The sequence below is a fragment of the Equus asinus genome, chromosome 3 (assembly GCF_041296235.1).
Source record: "Equus asinus isolate D_3611 breed Donkey chromosome 3, EquAss-T2T_v2, whole genome shotgun sequence".
In the NCBI taxonomy this organism is placed as follows: Eukaryota; Metazoa; Chordata; class Mammalia; order Perissodactyla; family Equidae; genus Equus; species Equus asinus.
Window position 1 is genome coordinate 100274843 of NC_091792.1, and position 17052 is coordinate 100291894.

At 41.2% G+C, this 17052-nt stretch overlaps 1 protein-coding gene across 3 annotated transcripts in view; it reads right to left on the reverse strand.

The window, feature by feature from the left end:
* Positions 1-17052, reverse strand: part of FRAS1 (Fraser extracellular matrix complex subunit 1) — a 419525-nt gene that overhangs the window by 186284 nt on the left and 216189 nt on the right. For all 3 annotated transcript variants that reach the window (XM_044766202.2, XM_044766201.2, XM_014865057.3), the window contains exons 17-19: positions 15502-15642; positions 14032-14208; positions 2132-2272 (exon numbers count right to left, since the gene is read on the reverse strand). In XM_044766202.2, coding sequence (XP_044622137.2) covers positions 2132-2272; positions 14032-14208; positions 15502-15642 — 459 coding nt within the window. The remainder of the gene's footprint in view (positions 1-2131; positions 2273-14031; positions 14209-15501; positions 15643-17052) is intronic.

Consider the following 17052-nt stretch of genomic DNA (forward strand, 5'->3'; position numbering starts at 1 on the left):
GTAAATATCATCCAAGAACATGGAATCTAGAACCACAAAAATTAGAGTCATTGGCCGCACATTCCCGAGGGGACAGCATGAGCATCCCCATCTATGTAAATAAGGAAGTTCAGATCAAAGTCACAAAACAGAAAAGTAAGTGGTACTCCCCCTCCCTAAAATACCATGATTCAAAAAGTGGGACACGGAGAAGAGGGAGACCTTTTGCTTCCCAGAAATTCCTGGCAGGCAGAGGGGCAACCGCACACAGCAAGGGATACTAAAACTTCTCACCAGCATCAGATGCCAGCCACGCTTTCCCTTCAGGCCACAACACGGATGCCTGTTTTAGCAGCAATACTTAATTAAAATACAAAGAATAGAAAAAGTTCTCTTCTAGAGGTTATCTTGAGCGGGATTTGAAGCTCAATTCCTTAGACAGAATTAAGTCAAAGCTGTGTTTTCCCCAGAAAAACCACCAAATTAATAAGAGGTACTACACCAAAAAAAACAAGTGAGTCACAGGAGGTGTGGGCAATAAAGACAAGGATGGCAAGGAAGAAAGGAAGGCTGCAGCTGCAGCCACATTTGTGTGCCAAGGCGGGCAGCAGGAGCAGACGCACGGAAGGAGATTTAAGGATGGCTCTGCCAAGGACGAGGAGGGCTAAGCGTGTCTGATTCCAAGAGGGGGGGAGGTGAGGGGCTGGAGCTGGGTAGAGCTTGCTGGAACTGATGACAAGGAATTCCCTTCTGGCACGAGCTGGTGGAAAGCAAAGGCACAGATTTCGAGTAAAGCCGATCGCTTCTCACTTCTTCTGGCGAGAGGCCAAGAGAAGATAAGGAGTTATTAAAAAAATAAAAGGCAAGCAAGCAAGAAAATGAACTGCTGATTAGAAGGCTGGCACTAACTATCACCCCTTCTACATTCCTGAGGCTCTTAACTTTGAACATGCCGGTCCGAAAGATACTAGCATTCTCAGGATGATTTCCACCTCCCCGTTCTTCCTCCCTGCCAGAGTATTTCCAGTGACCTGGCTGCCCCACTGCATGGGCTGCCATCCATCTGCTGGCTTCACGTGGGCAGTGGCGGAGACAGAGAAAAGTCAGAGCAACCCAGACTTTGCTCCCCACCAACAATTTCACGCGTACGAAAACCCACTGGGCTCGGGGGAAAGCACATTAGGACACACCACAGTTTTCAAGGACAACTCCAGCAGCAAAAAAACCAGGAACACTCCCCACTGAGCTTGATAGAGTGTTTAAAGTACAGCAACCCATCGGGGGCCTAGAGAGATTAAAAAGGCACCTGGAAAAAGGAAATTCCAGAAGAAATACAATATTGATCTTCAATCGTCTAAATTTGTGTTCACATTAAATTTCCTCTTTGGAGCTCGAGGCTAGATGAATCGAAGAAGTGTGAAATTATTCTTCAAATATTTTATAAATTTACTATGTTTTCTGACTTCAGAAATACATGTCATACAATTTTATAATAATGGTTTTTTCCTTTTATAAAGCTGGTCTCAACAGTCTATTTTTAGAAATAAAACAGTAATCATGACAGACTGTGTTTTGTCTTTTCTTTTTTTCTGCAGATACAGGAAAACACAGTGCTACAATAAGGTGCTTAAATTTTAGTGCTTTGTCGATTCCAGTAAAACTCTGCACTAATCTCAACTAGCAATTTCTAGAATCTCTGTCACTGAAATATAAAGGTGCTCTTAAAAACATATTGGACTGACATGTCAAAGAAGAAAATAAATATCTCTCTCTCCTTTTGCTCTATTAGGCTATAGCCAGGCAAAGTGGGGCTGAGAACTGCCAAGCTCACGCCAAATGCCTGATCCTACACAAATGCATAGGAACCTGTGGTAACTTGCCACCATGAGGACCACCATCAAATCCATACCTCGTTGTATGCATAGCATAAAGCTGATTCTCTTTTTTCACTTCATCCATGCTTCCTCATTGGAAGAAGACAATTTCACTTGTTTCCCTTGCTCTATACCCTTACTCCTATAAATTCAAGACAAGGATTTACAGCCCAACCCTAGACCCCCGGTATGACAAGGTTTCTAATTACAGTGTCTGGCTGCATTATGAAGACAAAATACGGGCACAGGGAATACGCCCCAGCATGTTACATACTCACCTGTACAACTGTCTTCCTGGTTAAAGTATCCATCCGGACACTGGGAGAGGCACCGCCCATCCAACAGCACATGGGAAGGCCGGCAGGCTGTGCAGTTATGGTGGCTCTTCCCTGAACACCCGAAACAAGACTGGTGACAAGCTGGGAGAAAGACAGAGCAGAGGAGACAATCAGGAAAGCCACCACATGACAGGTGCAGGAGCTGTGTCTCTCCTGTTAACATTCCTGGGTTGGAATACGTTCTGCACATTCACTTAGTTTTCCCAAGGACACATCTCACATACTTCTTTCTAAAGGCCATGTCCTACAAAGCAAGTATCTGTGGAACCTAGATTAGGAAAGGCATAAATACCACAAAACAGCAACAGCCATTTGCAGAGTCGTACACTTCTTTCTTCCCAAGTTCCCACTCTTAGACAATGTCAAATAAAGAACAGGAATCCATAAAACAGGTTTTCTCCCCTCAGGACAGCTCCTGTACCATCACTAGACAATGGGCTGCTTACCACATTGACCAAATTAAAGAGAAAGGTGATGGAGGCTTTACTTATTGATTCCACAAAGGTTTATACGGTGCCTACTCTGCTGGAGACTGGACATACACAGGTGAGAAGAATTGTTCAACGTTTTGAGCTGCTACAATTAGCTTCATCAACAGACACGCAAGCAAGTAACTGGAATACAATGAATGGGAGACAGAGTATAGCAGAGAGAATAAGAGCATCACATCACAACTCTACGTGACCTTGACTAAGTTATGGAACGTCTCAAGGCTCTACTTCCTCATGTATAAAATGAGAATATAAACTGTGCATACTGCATGGGGTGTTGTGGACATTAATTGGGTTGATGCATGTAAAGTTCTTAGGATAGTAGTGAACACAGAGTAAGGACTTAATAAATCTATAATTATTACCTTTAAGTGCTATGTTACAGTACCCACAGACGTAAAAATAAATGTGGATACAAAGAGAAAGAAAACATCTCCGCTTGCCTACATCAGACTTTTAAGGATAAAGGGGATATTTGCATCATTTCCCAAAGGTGGCCAGATTATTAATCATGCCTTTTTATTTTCTGTATTTCTGACACTTTGACATCTGGGGCCTTGGTGATCCTGGAGAGACCACTCCTCCCACGACTAGCCAATTCCTAGAGATAGTAAATGATTAGCCTGTGAGCACGCCTTTCACATGCAAACTAACCAATCTGGAGCTCATACATCCATCGCCTTCTCTACAGGACACTCAGGGCCACTATCCCGCTGCCCTAATCTCTCCAGGACCAGGTACCAGACAACAAGGGACAGCCCCTACACCCCGAAGCCCACTGAAATTGTTCCAACCAGCCAATAATCCTAAACCTGTTCAGCCTGCCTCACTTGTTCATTCCCATAGAGGCCACAATAAACGCTCTTGTCCATGTTTTCCCCTCGCTCCCTCTGCCTCCCGACCGACCCTGGTGCTTCCTCACATGGTCCTGCATGGCATGACATGCCCTCTCCTCTTGGGAACTGTGAGTAACAAACTCTCTTTTCAGTGGCATCTGTCTCCTGATCTGTCACCTGAATAATATAAAACCTACGTTTGAAACAGTCATTCACTTCCAACCATTCATTCGTTACCGAGCCTCAAGCAGGTCTAGGTGCTAGAGATATAATGGTGAGGAAGACAAAGACCTGGTTCTCACCCTGGTGGAGGACATCATGCATTTCAGCCCACTTTCTGTCCAATGGACAAGACTCACCAACTGCAGGGACTCTGAATCTACTCTGAGTCTCCTCTTTGCCTCCTCTGCCCCTTCTAGCAAATGCCCGGAAGACTTACAGACCAGCAGCTTGGAGGAACTGAATGTAACTTTACACCACTGAAGTCTCCATTTCCGCCAACGCTCAATAAAAATGTAACATCCGCTCTGTAATATAAGTGGGGCTGATATAAGCTACAATGTCCTGGTCCAGCAGTACTGGTTGTTAAAGTAGTAATCTACTTCCACACAGGCTGGTATATGGCTGCTGTCCTAAGCTTTCTAGTGCTCCCCTGCAGCCACACCATGGCACCCTGCCTCATCCAGAATCCAGCAACTAAATGTTTAACACCTGCACCAGGAGGCCTCCAGGACTCTGCTCCTGACGTAAGGCCAGAGCCCATTCCGAAGGTCAGCACCCTTGCCTTACCGGTTGATAAGTATTTTGATTATCATCCCTGCATATACTGTAGAGCTTCATACCTATTAACAGTATTTATTACTCTATGAAAAACAGAGCTAGAGTCCCAATTTAAAAAATCATTTACTTTTGTTTTTTTAGATTGTCTTGTTAATAGCTCTGTTAGCACAAGTCATAGTTAGAATTTTTTTCCCAACTATTTCCAGAATCACTGAGAAAATATTTCCTCTTTAAAGAAGAAAATGGAATAGGCAAACTGATGTTTAAGCAAATATTATAAAAGGAGGGTACACATTAGCCCATTGTTTAACACAAAATGAAACAGCATGTAATGGAAAGTCAGGCGGCAATATTTCAAAATACAGCTAAATCATGTTGTCAACACAAAGCTTCCCAGGATGATCTGGAGAAGCAACTATAAGCAACATGATATTTTCTACATACTTAAATACACCTACAATAATACCAATATGTTCATACTAGACTTTACAAGACTGCAAAAATCCCTAGCTCTTCCTGTTATATCTTCCTAATAAATAGGAAATCAAAGCATATCATTGTGTAATTGAAAACTGGGGAAAGATAAATTAATGCTTTATGAGTACACAACATATTTTATTTCATTCCATTTGGTCACCAAGTCAATGTGATAACCTGGTTAAATGTGAATAAAGGTTATTATTGAATTATATAAAACAGGAAAGCAAAGAGGACAAACAAGTTGAAGGGTTGATGTGCCAAGAATTCCAGGAGAAAGTCCCTTTGCCACTCACTAGATTTCAGAAATAAGCCTCGCTGGGCATCACCAGGGCAGACTTCAGAACTGCCTTCACTGGAAATGTTTAAGAACCAAGTAGATAATGAGCTGGTTAGTTGCTGTGCGGCACAGAGGGAGAAGGATATGCTGGGTGACCATCCTCTCAAAGTGTCTTTTTCTCTATAATGCTCTATTTTTGTAAGTACAGGCATTTGCACCTGCATCTTTAAAACAACCTTATGAAACTTCAATTCTGGGCTGGTTTTGGAAAGGTCTACACTATTTCAGTGACTTTTATGAGGCTCTATCATTCTATGGAAACTGATTTCATAGCAGGAGTTCTGGTTTGAAGTCTAAGATCCTTCAAGGAAGACTAATTCCATTACAGGGCACACATGGAAGAGATTTGAAAGAAGTTCTATGAATAATTTCTCCACATAATACTACATTTTTAGAGAGAGGCTTTCCAGTTGATAGCTAAGAATATTTCTGAAGAAGCATAACTGAGCGCTTCAGCACTAAAAGTGTCCTTAGATGATTGTAAAGTCCAGTCAACCTGATTCCAATAAAATTTTACCTAAAACAACGAAAACATATCAATTTTTGTTCATTCTAGCCTTTCATTAAATTTCAGACAACTAACACTACCACTTTTCTTTTCTTCTTAATGATATATAAAGTGGCCCAGCATTCCTACTTTGATATCATATAAAACATCCTTTTATGTCAAAAACAATTTTTGAGGTAGGCTTTCCTTGAATTATGATGCAAATATAAAAATCCTCTAAGATATACAGTAGGAATGCTGTGATAAAAGATGAAAACTGAAATGAGTGAAGTCAAATGAAATCAATCTCCCCCTTTCCCTCACCCTTCTTTTCCTTCTTCGTTTTTCTTTTTTTTTAATGAACATGATTTAACCTATCCCCCCACCCTACCCCAACGCACACTAGAATAGGAACCCTTCAAGAGTAAAAATCACATCTTTTCCATCTCTGTGATTCCCACAATATCTATCATAGTCCCTGCTCCTGCGTGGCATACGTTCTGAAGAAGTGAATTTTTGCTGACTGAACGGGTGGGTGAATAGGTGGATGGAGACACTGAAAACAGCGCCCTCTAGTTCTCCTATCTCTTTGATCATTTCTTCTCAGCCTTTCTCTGTTTACATCAAGCATATTGGAGCTTCCCCAAATTGCACCCTTGGCCCTTTCTCATCCCACTCGTGGGCAAACTTGCCCATAGGTCTAATGATGACCTCCATGCTGGTGAGTCCCAAATTTATGTGTACAGCTCTGACGTTTACCCTAAACTCCAATCATATAAATCTAACTGCTTAGGGGATATCTCTACTTGGTGTTTTGTCAGATCTCATACTCCTCATTTACAAAATACTATCCAACATCCACTTCCAAGCTTGGCCCATATCTACTCAATGTAAAGTATGACATCACATTCCTTCTGTCCAAAACTGTACTCATTATCCACTCCCAACCCCACATCCTACTCCCTATCTAGTCTTTCTTTTGTATTCCCTGTCTCACTTGGTAGCCCTACTATTCACCAAATCACTCATTGTGAAAACCCTAGACTTCTACTTTTCCATCAACACAACACAGCCAAGACATATTGATCTCTACTTCTTAAATCTCTGTCAAATCTATCCCACCTGAACCATCCTCATGGCCCCTTAGTCCAGACCTTTGACGTTATTCATGATGTGGTTAGTGCGGCTGCTTCCTAACCAGTGCCACTCTTTTTCTCCCCATTTACCTGCCACACAACCACCAGATAGATCTTTATACTATGCAAATTGACCAAATTATTCCCCTACTTAAAATCTTTTAATGGTCATCCAATACCAATAGTGTTAACTCGAAACTCCTCAGCACAGCACATAAAGCACTTCAGGACATGACGCACCCCCATGTGTCCACTATCATTCCTCACAAGTCACCTTTTTGGTGCAGGAACTCAAAATACATTGTACTTCTCCAAATACGTCATGCCTTTGCACTTGCTGTTTCCTTGGCCTTAGAAAACGCCCTTTCCCACCTTCTTCTCTGCTGAACTCCCGCTAATCCTTCAACAGCCTCACGATGTAAAGCTTTCTCTCTGGAAATCTTCCCTCAGACCCTCTCCCTGAGACAGAGTCGGTCTCCTTTGTTTGCACACTTTCTCTACCTTGTGCCTACTGCCCTTCCAGCAGGTCTCATGTTCTTTTAATAACTTGTTCAGATGTCAGTCTTCCTGACTTGATCATGCTTTTTTTCTCAAGGCATAGTCTACAGGTTTTTCATCTTTCTACCCCCAAAGCCTAGCATGCCCATGCTCTAAAAGCAAGAAGGAGAAAGTGAGGAAGATTGAACATTAGCAGAAGGCATGCATTTGTATAGCTTGTGTCAGCATTCTAGGGACTACATTAAAGAGTGTTCCTTAATATAGATGCCATGTATTTTATTCAATTAATGCAAGGGAATTCCAGCTTCATAAATAGCAACATACTCTTAAGCTGAGCAGGCCTTCTGCCTATTTATTTCTTTAATTAAAACTCTTTGCCTTAAAGCCTTTGGTGAACTTTAGCAACAACTAAATACACCAAAATACTCACAATATACCTTATTTCTTCCCATTCACCTAAAGCAAGCTAATTAATTGACCAAAATAACTGGTGAATTTCTTATGTTAAGAAAGGCATTTGATCCAAGATGGTGACATAGGCTCCTGAGCTCACTTCCTCCCAAGAACATACCAGATCTACTTGCATACTTCAAGAGCTGCTGCCTGAGGGTCCAGCTTCCAATCAGCCTGCATCTAGGCATTGACTAAGATCCTCCTCTTTGGGACACAGACAGGTGTTGGCACACTCTCAACTAGCGGAGCCACTAAGAACAAAGAAGGTGGCTTGGATAATCACAAGGTTTGAGAGACAAACAACAACTAGAGCCAGATGAATGATAAGGTTCAGAGAATAGACTGGTGGCTGCTAGAGGCAGGCATGGGAGATGGGCAAAATGGGTGAAGGTGGTCAAAAGGTACAAGCTTCCAGTGATGAGATAAATAAGTCCTAGGAATGTAATCTACTGCTTGGTGACTATAGTTGACAATACCGTATTGCATATTTGAAAGTTGCTAAGAGAGCAGATCTTAAAAGTTTTCATCACAAGGAAAAAATTGTAATTACGTGAAGGGATGGATGTTAACTAAATTTTCCGTGGTAATCATTTTACAATATATACACATATCAAATCATTACATTGCACACCTTACACTAATACAATGTTATATGTCAATTATATCTCAACAAATCTGGAAAAAATTTTTAAAATTGATACCAAACCTGTATTGATTTTGTGTAATTTTGCCCTGTGCAGTAAGACCCAGCCTAAGGAGGCAATGCGATCTTTAAGACTGAAAAAAAAGGCCTGGAAAAATTTAGTTGCTTAAAGTTCCCTGATGTTTATCTGACCTAAGCTCCATGATTATTCTAAGTATAATGAAAAGGCTGCTGATGCAGGAATGGGGACCACTGGGATGTTTATTACCTCTGCATTATATTTTAAAGCACAGGGTTTCTACTGACATAATACATTAGAAGATGTGTAAGTAAAATTCACTTCACTAGAAGAGAGTTCATTTTTAAAATAAAACTTGTAATTTCCTCAAAATTATATCACCTTGAACCCTCTTGCTGAACCATGTGGGAATTTAAAGAATTCATTATTAATTTGCCATGGAATCAGGGCAATTACGTGGCTAATGTAATAATCTTGAGCATTGTTCATATCGCGTCCTGGCCACCACTGCTAAACTGGTGACATAGTGACTGAGCTGCACATTTATTGAGATGGCCTGGCCTGAAACTAAATTGTAAAACTTTAGTGTGAAATGAAGAACAAGAGATCAGGACTTAGAAAGAAGGAAATATTTCCTGAGCAACTGTGTCCTATATTAGAGCCCAGAATGCCCCAGTGCTAAATTATTCTTTAGTTGGTTCCTTCTAAGCCTCACTTTATTCATCTATAAAATGGGAGTAAATGTAAATAGATAGGATCTCCAATAAAATTTTTGCTTTTAAGGAATTTATAAACTATAAAATGATAATATATATGTGCATATGTATAAATAACTGTTAAGAATCTATGCCAAAAAATCAAAACAGGTTATTTCAAGAAAGAAGGGTTATAAATAGGATTTAAAGATAAAGAACATCTTAGTTAAATTTGAATTTCAGATAAACAATGAATAACATTTTAGAATATCTCATGCAATATTTGAGATATACTAAAAAATTCGTTTTTTATTTGCTGAATATTTTTCTCTCCTAATCCTGTATTTTTATTTGCTAAGTCTGGATAGCCCAGTAATAGATTATTTTGTTTTCATTTTTTTCCTATCTGTATTTTTTAAAGTTTCTGTAATACGCATAATGCACACAAAGAAATAAAAGTTAGGATCTCTTTTAAAAAACTGCTCTAATTAGGAAGATGTACCGCAGTGATAAAGTGATATGCTTATTCTTCTTTAAGTAGAGGCTTTGCTCACTCAAACTGTGGTCCGTGGACCAGGAGCACCAGCCTCACCTGGGAACATGTTAGAAACGCAGAAACTCAGACCCCACCCCAGACCTACTAAATCTGAATCCACATCTTAACAAGATTCCCAGGAGATTCCCATGAGACGCTCTGCTCTAGTGAGACCTCAACTAAAAGCTAAGTCTTCAAAATAGTTGAATCTTTTAAAAGAAAAAAAAAAAAATCCCCAACCAGGAGTGGAAGGAGAATCTGAGGCTGAATTAAGCAATCTGAACTGATCCTCTGAACATCAGTAGGAGAAAGGAGAGGTCTCCTAGTGACAAGAGCTCCAGGTCCTTCGCCCTGTCCATCCACCCTGGGCTGCCATGTACACAGAGCTGTACAGTCACACATACCCCAGGAGGCACCAGTCAGACGTCACCTTGAGAATGGTGCCCCTGAGTGGTGCAGCACAGTGGCCCCTACCCAGCTCTACCCTGGGGACCTAATCTGGAACTCACAGGGGCACGGAAAACTAGCGGAGGAAGACGAATGAAAAGGTAAGGGATGGTTTTTTGACGCTATTTTGGAGGGCTTGGGTTTTTATTACTTTGTAATTTGTTTTGTTTTCTTTGGGCAAGGGGACTGATGAGTGTTTCTTGGGTTTTGCTGTCTTCTTTTTTTTTTTAAGAAACTTGAATCTGTCAATGCTAGTGAACAATCCATTAACTGGGTGAGATCAACTCTAGATAAAGCTGTTAAAATCCTTCTTTTAGCTAATCCTAAATGTTAATATTTAATAAACATGTGCAATTTTGGTCTTCTATTGAAGATGACTCCAAATTACCCTACAATTAGTAACCCATCCTTTTGTACCAGCAACTCTAGCCACACTTTGGAAACAGAGACCATGTGAAAAAGAAGCATACTGTCAAAGCTCCATCGTCTGAAGTATCCAAGCTCATTTTTTTTTTTTTAAAGATTTTATTTTTTTTTCCTTTTTCTCCCCAAAGCCCCCCGGTACATAGTTGTATATTCTTCTTTGTGGGTCCTAGTTGTGGCATGTGGGACGCTGCCTCAGCGTGGTTTGATGAGCAGTGCCATGTCCGCGCCCAGGATTCAAACCAACGAAACACTGGGCCGCCTGCAGCGGAGCACGCGAACTTAACCACTCAGCCACGGGGCCAGCCCCAATCCAAGCTCATTTTTGAGAACAAGTCAAAGGCACAGGACAAACACATGCGGGTGGCCATCCCCACCCTTCCAGAGCACTCTTTTGAAGCCCACCTTGGCCCACCCCTCCTTCTCCCCCATCACCCCGCTGTGGATTCACAGCAAAGCCCACCAGCCAAGTGCATGCCATGAGAGCTGCTGCTGCTGCTGTTACTCATTTATTTATTTATTACCCGTTTCTCTCACTAGAATATAAATTCCACAGGAGCAGGAATTTCACCTCACTCTTTCACATGTACCCCAGTGCCTAGACAATGCCTGGCACCCTGGTGACACTCAATACACATTTCTAGAAGGAATGAATAAACACAGACTGTCCTACTATAAGCAATGCTCTCTTTGGGCAGTGTTTGCTAATTTTGCTTTTTTGTCCTTTACTCAGACTTAGATTTTAGTCAAGTATCTTGAGTATTTTTCCTTCACCTCACATTAGATAATTCCCGGGTTTTCTTGTAGCTCTGAGTAGAAACTTTTACGACAACTTCTGACACCAATGCAGACTCTAAGAAAACTGCTTCTTCCTGTACTGTGTCTGCCTCTCACTTTCATTAGCTGCAGTAATATTCTAATCACTCTGTGCTGCAGTCTCAGAGAAAGGAGGAAGGAGAGCTCCAAAAAACAGTTGTTTTTCTCTTCTTTATGGAAAAGCACTTGAGATCAAAAGTGCCGTAAAATAAACTCTCAATGGCACACACACACACATACACACAAACTCCAACCTTCTCAAACGTTCTGAAAAAGGTAAAGGTATGTCTGGGAATGTGTGAGCAGGAGAGCCCAGTGCAATCTCATAGGGCTCCCGGGCCTGATTTCATAGACAATGCTTGGGCAGAATCAAAAATGGAACAGCTTGTGGGAAGGTAGAAAGGTTTCCAGAGATACGGGATGAGTGACAGGAAATACATCAATCAACACACTTAATACACAGGTAGGTTGGAAACAATTGGTGGTTGTACTCAGTTTCCCAATGGAATCTTGGGCAACTCAATTAACCTCTTTCTGCCACACTCTCATCACTTATAAATAGAGTACAACAATCTACCTAGCTGAGATTGCACAGGGATTTGGTAATAAATGTGAGTAGACAGCTATATGTATGATACTTAATAATATTATGTTAACTAGCATAAAACCATGGGGCTCCAGGAGACTCAGGAGGTCAACCTAGTCCTCTCACATGGGACCACAAATTAAACCATTCCAGAGGGATTAGATTTTAATCCTTTTTAAAAGGTGTCTGTATAAAGGATTTCCCACAAAACTCCCCTTTGTCAAGGACGCTTTCTTAAATTTAAGACGCCCCAATCCACAGCATTAGTATGCTGTGCTTTTGTCCCTTCAGCGACCATAATACAGCAGCATCCTGGTTTAGAGCAGGGATACTGGAGTCAGGCTGACTTAGGTTCCCATTGGACTCTACACTGTGCTGCCTACATGCCTTTGAGCTAGTTCCAGCCTTAACTTCCTCAAGCCTCAGTTTATTCTCCTCTAAAAGAGTTGTCCCACTGACCCCATAAGGTTACTATCAGGACTAAGTGGAAAAACAAGTAAGGCACTTCTAAGTGTCTGATTCACGATGTGGACCAAATAAACTGTAATGTTATTTTCTAGCTGAATAACTCTGGTCACTCTAGTTTTTATTTACAACTTAACTTTAAAAATGTTAATCAATTTTTATTTCTCCTTTCTGATCTCTCTCCAAATTCCCTATTTTTCATTTTTAATATAGTACTCAAAATTTTAGGAAGATGCTAGCTACGCTGAGTAGCCTGGGAAGATTTCTGCTTGATTTCTCCCGGGACCAGAGGGGAATGCTGCATGGTATGTGCCTTGGGAAGGCACTGGGGTTCTTAGAAACAAAGATTCCCATATTCCATAAGTGGTTGTGGAAATACAGACATGAGAGTTTAAGGGACTAGAGAGAGTTTGGGCAATGCGCATATGGGGGAAACCAGGATGTCTGGAGAGTAGAGACCTTTCCTCCAATTTCTAGGCACCATGTAAACCCCCTGAGCCTGGTGCATCCCAGGGAGCAGGGGGTTACCCCTATAATGTTCCTGAGCACCTGACTATACGGACAGAGATTTATACCAATAGAGCACGGGGGCTTTCCAATTTACCAAGCACTTTCACACTCCTAACTTCCTTTGAGCATGGCAGAAAGCCTGTGTGAAAGATAACTATCCCTATTCTAATGCTGTGAATGCAAAGGCTCAGAGAGCTTAAGTGTGGCCTGGGGTCTCTGTATTCCAATTCTGCATCCTTCCTACTATGCCGTATGACTCACTGTGTCAAAGATCTTTTAACCTAACCTTGAAATCCAGCATTTCCATGTGAGGGTATGTTTCAATGTAAAATTGAAGCCATTCTAATAAGAGGGCTTGTAGGAAACAAAATTGAATCCACAGCATGCTTACAGTTATATTGCAAAAATAAAAACTCAAGGCTATGCATAGGAAAAAAGACTCAGATATATTATTGCAAAATGATAAAAGCAATTGGGTTTAGGAGATAGATGATGGGCGGATTATCTTTCTACTTTTTCTACATTCAAAATTTCCTTTAATGAAATTTTATATGTTTACAATGAAAAAACAAGCAATGAAATTTGTTTTTAAGTAGCTTGAAAGTCAAATAATTCATCCAAAAGCAAGGCAGATTCTTGCAGATGCAGAGAGGAGCCTCCCCTACTCCCAAGAAACTGTATATATCTCCCCTTCATCTCCTCAACCACTCATAGATGACCCGGCTATTGAGTCAAATTATTCGGGATGGCATCAATCCTCTGTAGATGATATGCCAAGGCAATGGCAGGAATCACTTCTAAATTTTGACAGAAGACCAGATTTTGCCCTGAAGGGACCAATTTATATTCAGAGTAGCAAATTAGAAGAAATAATAAATGGAATTCTCCAACAGGTTCTGGGTCTTTCTTAGCTACTCATACTGTCTCTGAAAGAATCCCTGTCTGGAACTTCTGAGAGTGTAACTTTGGAGACAGCGGGGTAAACGGAACTAGCTCTTTAAGAGTATCTATTATTCACAAAGGGAAGGAGGACATCAGTGGGGGATGCTCTTTTGCATGTCAGTCTTCCGCTCCATCCACAGGCATCCTGGAACCATTCTTATGTGAAAATCAAGGTCTTCTGGCCTTGGTCCCACTTCACAGCATCTCTCAAGAGGTAAGCCCAGAAGCTACCTAATGTTTCCTCAAATCAGGCTTACTCACCTTCACACAGCCCAGTGTTCTCCAAGTAAAACTGGGCTCTACACTGGGATAGACACTCGCCAGAGGTGAGGTTTGCCCCAGGCACCTGCTTGACTTGCAGTCCTTCTTCTGGCTTCTTACACTGGGTACAGTGAAAGGGCTCTGGACCCACACAAGTCAGGCAAGATGAATAACAGGCTGCCAATAGGAACAAAATGCAGAAAACAATCCAAGGATCATATATATGCTGCAACCAAGGGGAGTCTCTAATTAAGTCAAAACCACTTAGAAAAGTTTACCAGATACATCTTTTCAGAAAATTGTTTTTCTAGTGTTCTATACAAAGCAAAAGGTAATAATAATAATATTTGTGAGAGGCAAAATGAGGGTGATGTTAACTAGTCATATCTCTCAGGTCCTATAAGGGCTGCCAGGCTAGATCATGAAAAAAAAAAATACAGCAAACTGGACAATATTGGCTTGGTTCTCCAGAGATACACATTCACTGAATGGTGATTTCACATTACGTCCTCAGGTTTTATTGAAGATTTTAAGAAGCATTCATATAAAGGCCATAACTGTATTTTTTGCAAAAATGGTCATTGTGTTATTGTCCATTATGTCATCCATCACCCACTACCTAGGGGTCCAGGCAACAAATCCCTCTTAGAATTTATATGAGAAAAGGCTGCTTTCCTAGACAAGGAAGAGGTCCCTTTTGAGCAGCGGCAAGAATCTGACAATCCATCACAGTTTCTTGTTTTCCCGGCTACTGGTAAAAGTCAGAGTCAAACAGATTACTCACACTACCTCATGCCCACATTTTGATATAATTAACTTTCCTATTCTTTAAAAGATTTTCTAAATTTTTTTTCAGAATATTTATTGCAGCTGCCCTGTTTTAAATACATTTTTCTTGTAACTATTCTCCAACTCTTCTCCAAGGTGCCCTATGTATAAATAAATGTAAATTAATTTCACTTAATTAAAGTGTTTGCTCCCAATGTTCTAGTTTCAAAAGGCTCCAATGATACCACACCTCCTGACCAGCTCAAAGCGTTTTTGGCAAACAGCCATTTCAGATTTTTCATTTTACTCAGCCCAGAGGCATTGCAAGGAACTCTCAGTTTGCTCAGCAGTATCATTAACAGAAAGAAGTCCTTCAGGAAAAAGCAAAACGAAGACTAATAAAAATATTAGCAATGCTAGGAGAACAGATAAAGGAGGAAATAAGTGTCTGGTTTTATTTTAATGCATGGTAAAGGAAATGACATTCCTCTGAAGGATGGTCAGAAAAATCATGAACTTTTGGGTGTCTTCACAAATATTCAAAGCTAATTTTCAGATTATCTCTTGGTCATGAAAAAATATATATAAAGTATGCATAGCCATATAAGATACACTAGAGGAAAAGTTGCCCTGAAAAGTAACTTAAATCCACGTCCTTGTGATGGGCAAGCCTCTTAGCAATGACGAGGACACCACCAATACCTTTGCAGACCCCGTGGTCAGCGTAGAAGCCCTTTCCACAGTTGCGCAGACAGTGGCCTTGGCGCAGAGCCCGGTGGTGGCTGCAGGCTGTACAGTGAGAGGCCGTGGGGCCGGAGCAGCTGGCACATGAGTTATGACAAACTGAGGAAGAGAGTGAGAGAGGAACACGATGGGATCGAGGTGACTAAGGAGCCCACGACTTGGCTGAGCGCCTTATGCGCTAGGAGGCCCTCTCCTCTATCACTCTCAAGCCCCCTTCAGCTGTCACACCAAACCAAGGGACAAGATGAGTTAGGAGGTGCTCGTATTGCCAAAAGTGCCCGCATTCCCTTTTACTCATCTTTTATCCATGTTCTACCCTTTATTTAGTGTTTGTGTTAGTATTTTATACACACGGCTACTTTTAATCTTCACAGCAACATTATGAGGTAGGCATTATTAACCACATTTTACAGATGAGGAAACTGAGGTCTTGGGAAGTTGAAAAATTTACCCGAGATCACAGAGCTAAACAGTAGCAGGGCTTGGATTCAGCCCTACGTATGTCTGAACCTAAAACACATACTACCTGAACAGGAAGTGTGGAAAGCTCAGGGCTCCGAGTGTTAGGAGCACTGAATTCTGACTGACTGTCCACTACCTTATCTATGCCCTTAGCCTGGTCTCTCCAGACCAAGCTTCCTTGGCATGCACAGTGAGAGGTTGGACTAAATGATTGTTTAAGGTACTTCTAGCTGGGACATTCTAGGACTCTAAGAACTGCATTAAAGAATCTGACCACTATATATATATAAAATGTGCTTTGACCCCAGGTGGTAACAATGGGACATCTCTGACTCGAAGAGACAGATGGTACCATGGCCTGTCCTAAGGGACAAGAATGAGATACTGGAAGAAGGCTCTGGGGGATAATGGTCAGGAGCTGGGAGAGGGGAGTATGGAGATAGGATAGACACTTTGGGGCAGGATGCTGAGGAAAAGGGATGAACACTGGGTAAGTAAAGAGGTTGGCAGACAAAGGGAAGGTTGACAAGAAGAGGCTGTGGGACAGGTCTGAATATCCTGCCACTAACATACACTAGGTAAAAGTGCAGATGTGTGTGTATGTTTCGGAGAGGAGGGGCAATCAAGGTGCCCCAGGCAGCAATAAGTTCCTAGAGTTGCCTGTAAGGAACGGCACAAGTCAAGCATATATAAGTAGAAACTTATAAAGTCTCAAATGGGAAGGTTTCATAGTTTAGGTTATAAGTCTGAAAGAAACAATATACAAATAGCACATAAAACCAAATTTTCAATAGGCATAGACTCAGCTTTACAAGCTATCAACTTTGATTTACTTTTTTATTTTATTTTTGTAGTCTATTGTAGTTGCCAATATATGTGTTTATAAATGTCATCTAAGGAATAAGTCTGTCATACCTACAACCTAAGTTAGTGACGGTTTACAAGTACACAAAGACTGTATGCAGATCTTAAAGCTGTTCTCGGCATTTCAAAAAGACCAAATGAGCTCTAATAACGATTGATACATCTAAGTACTTTATTTAGTCA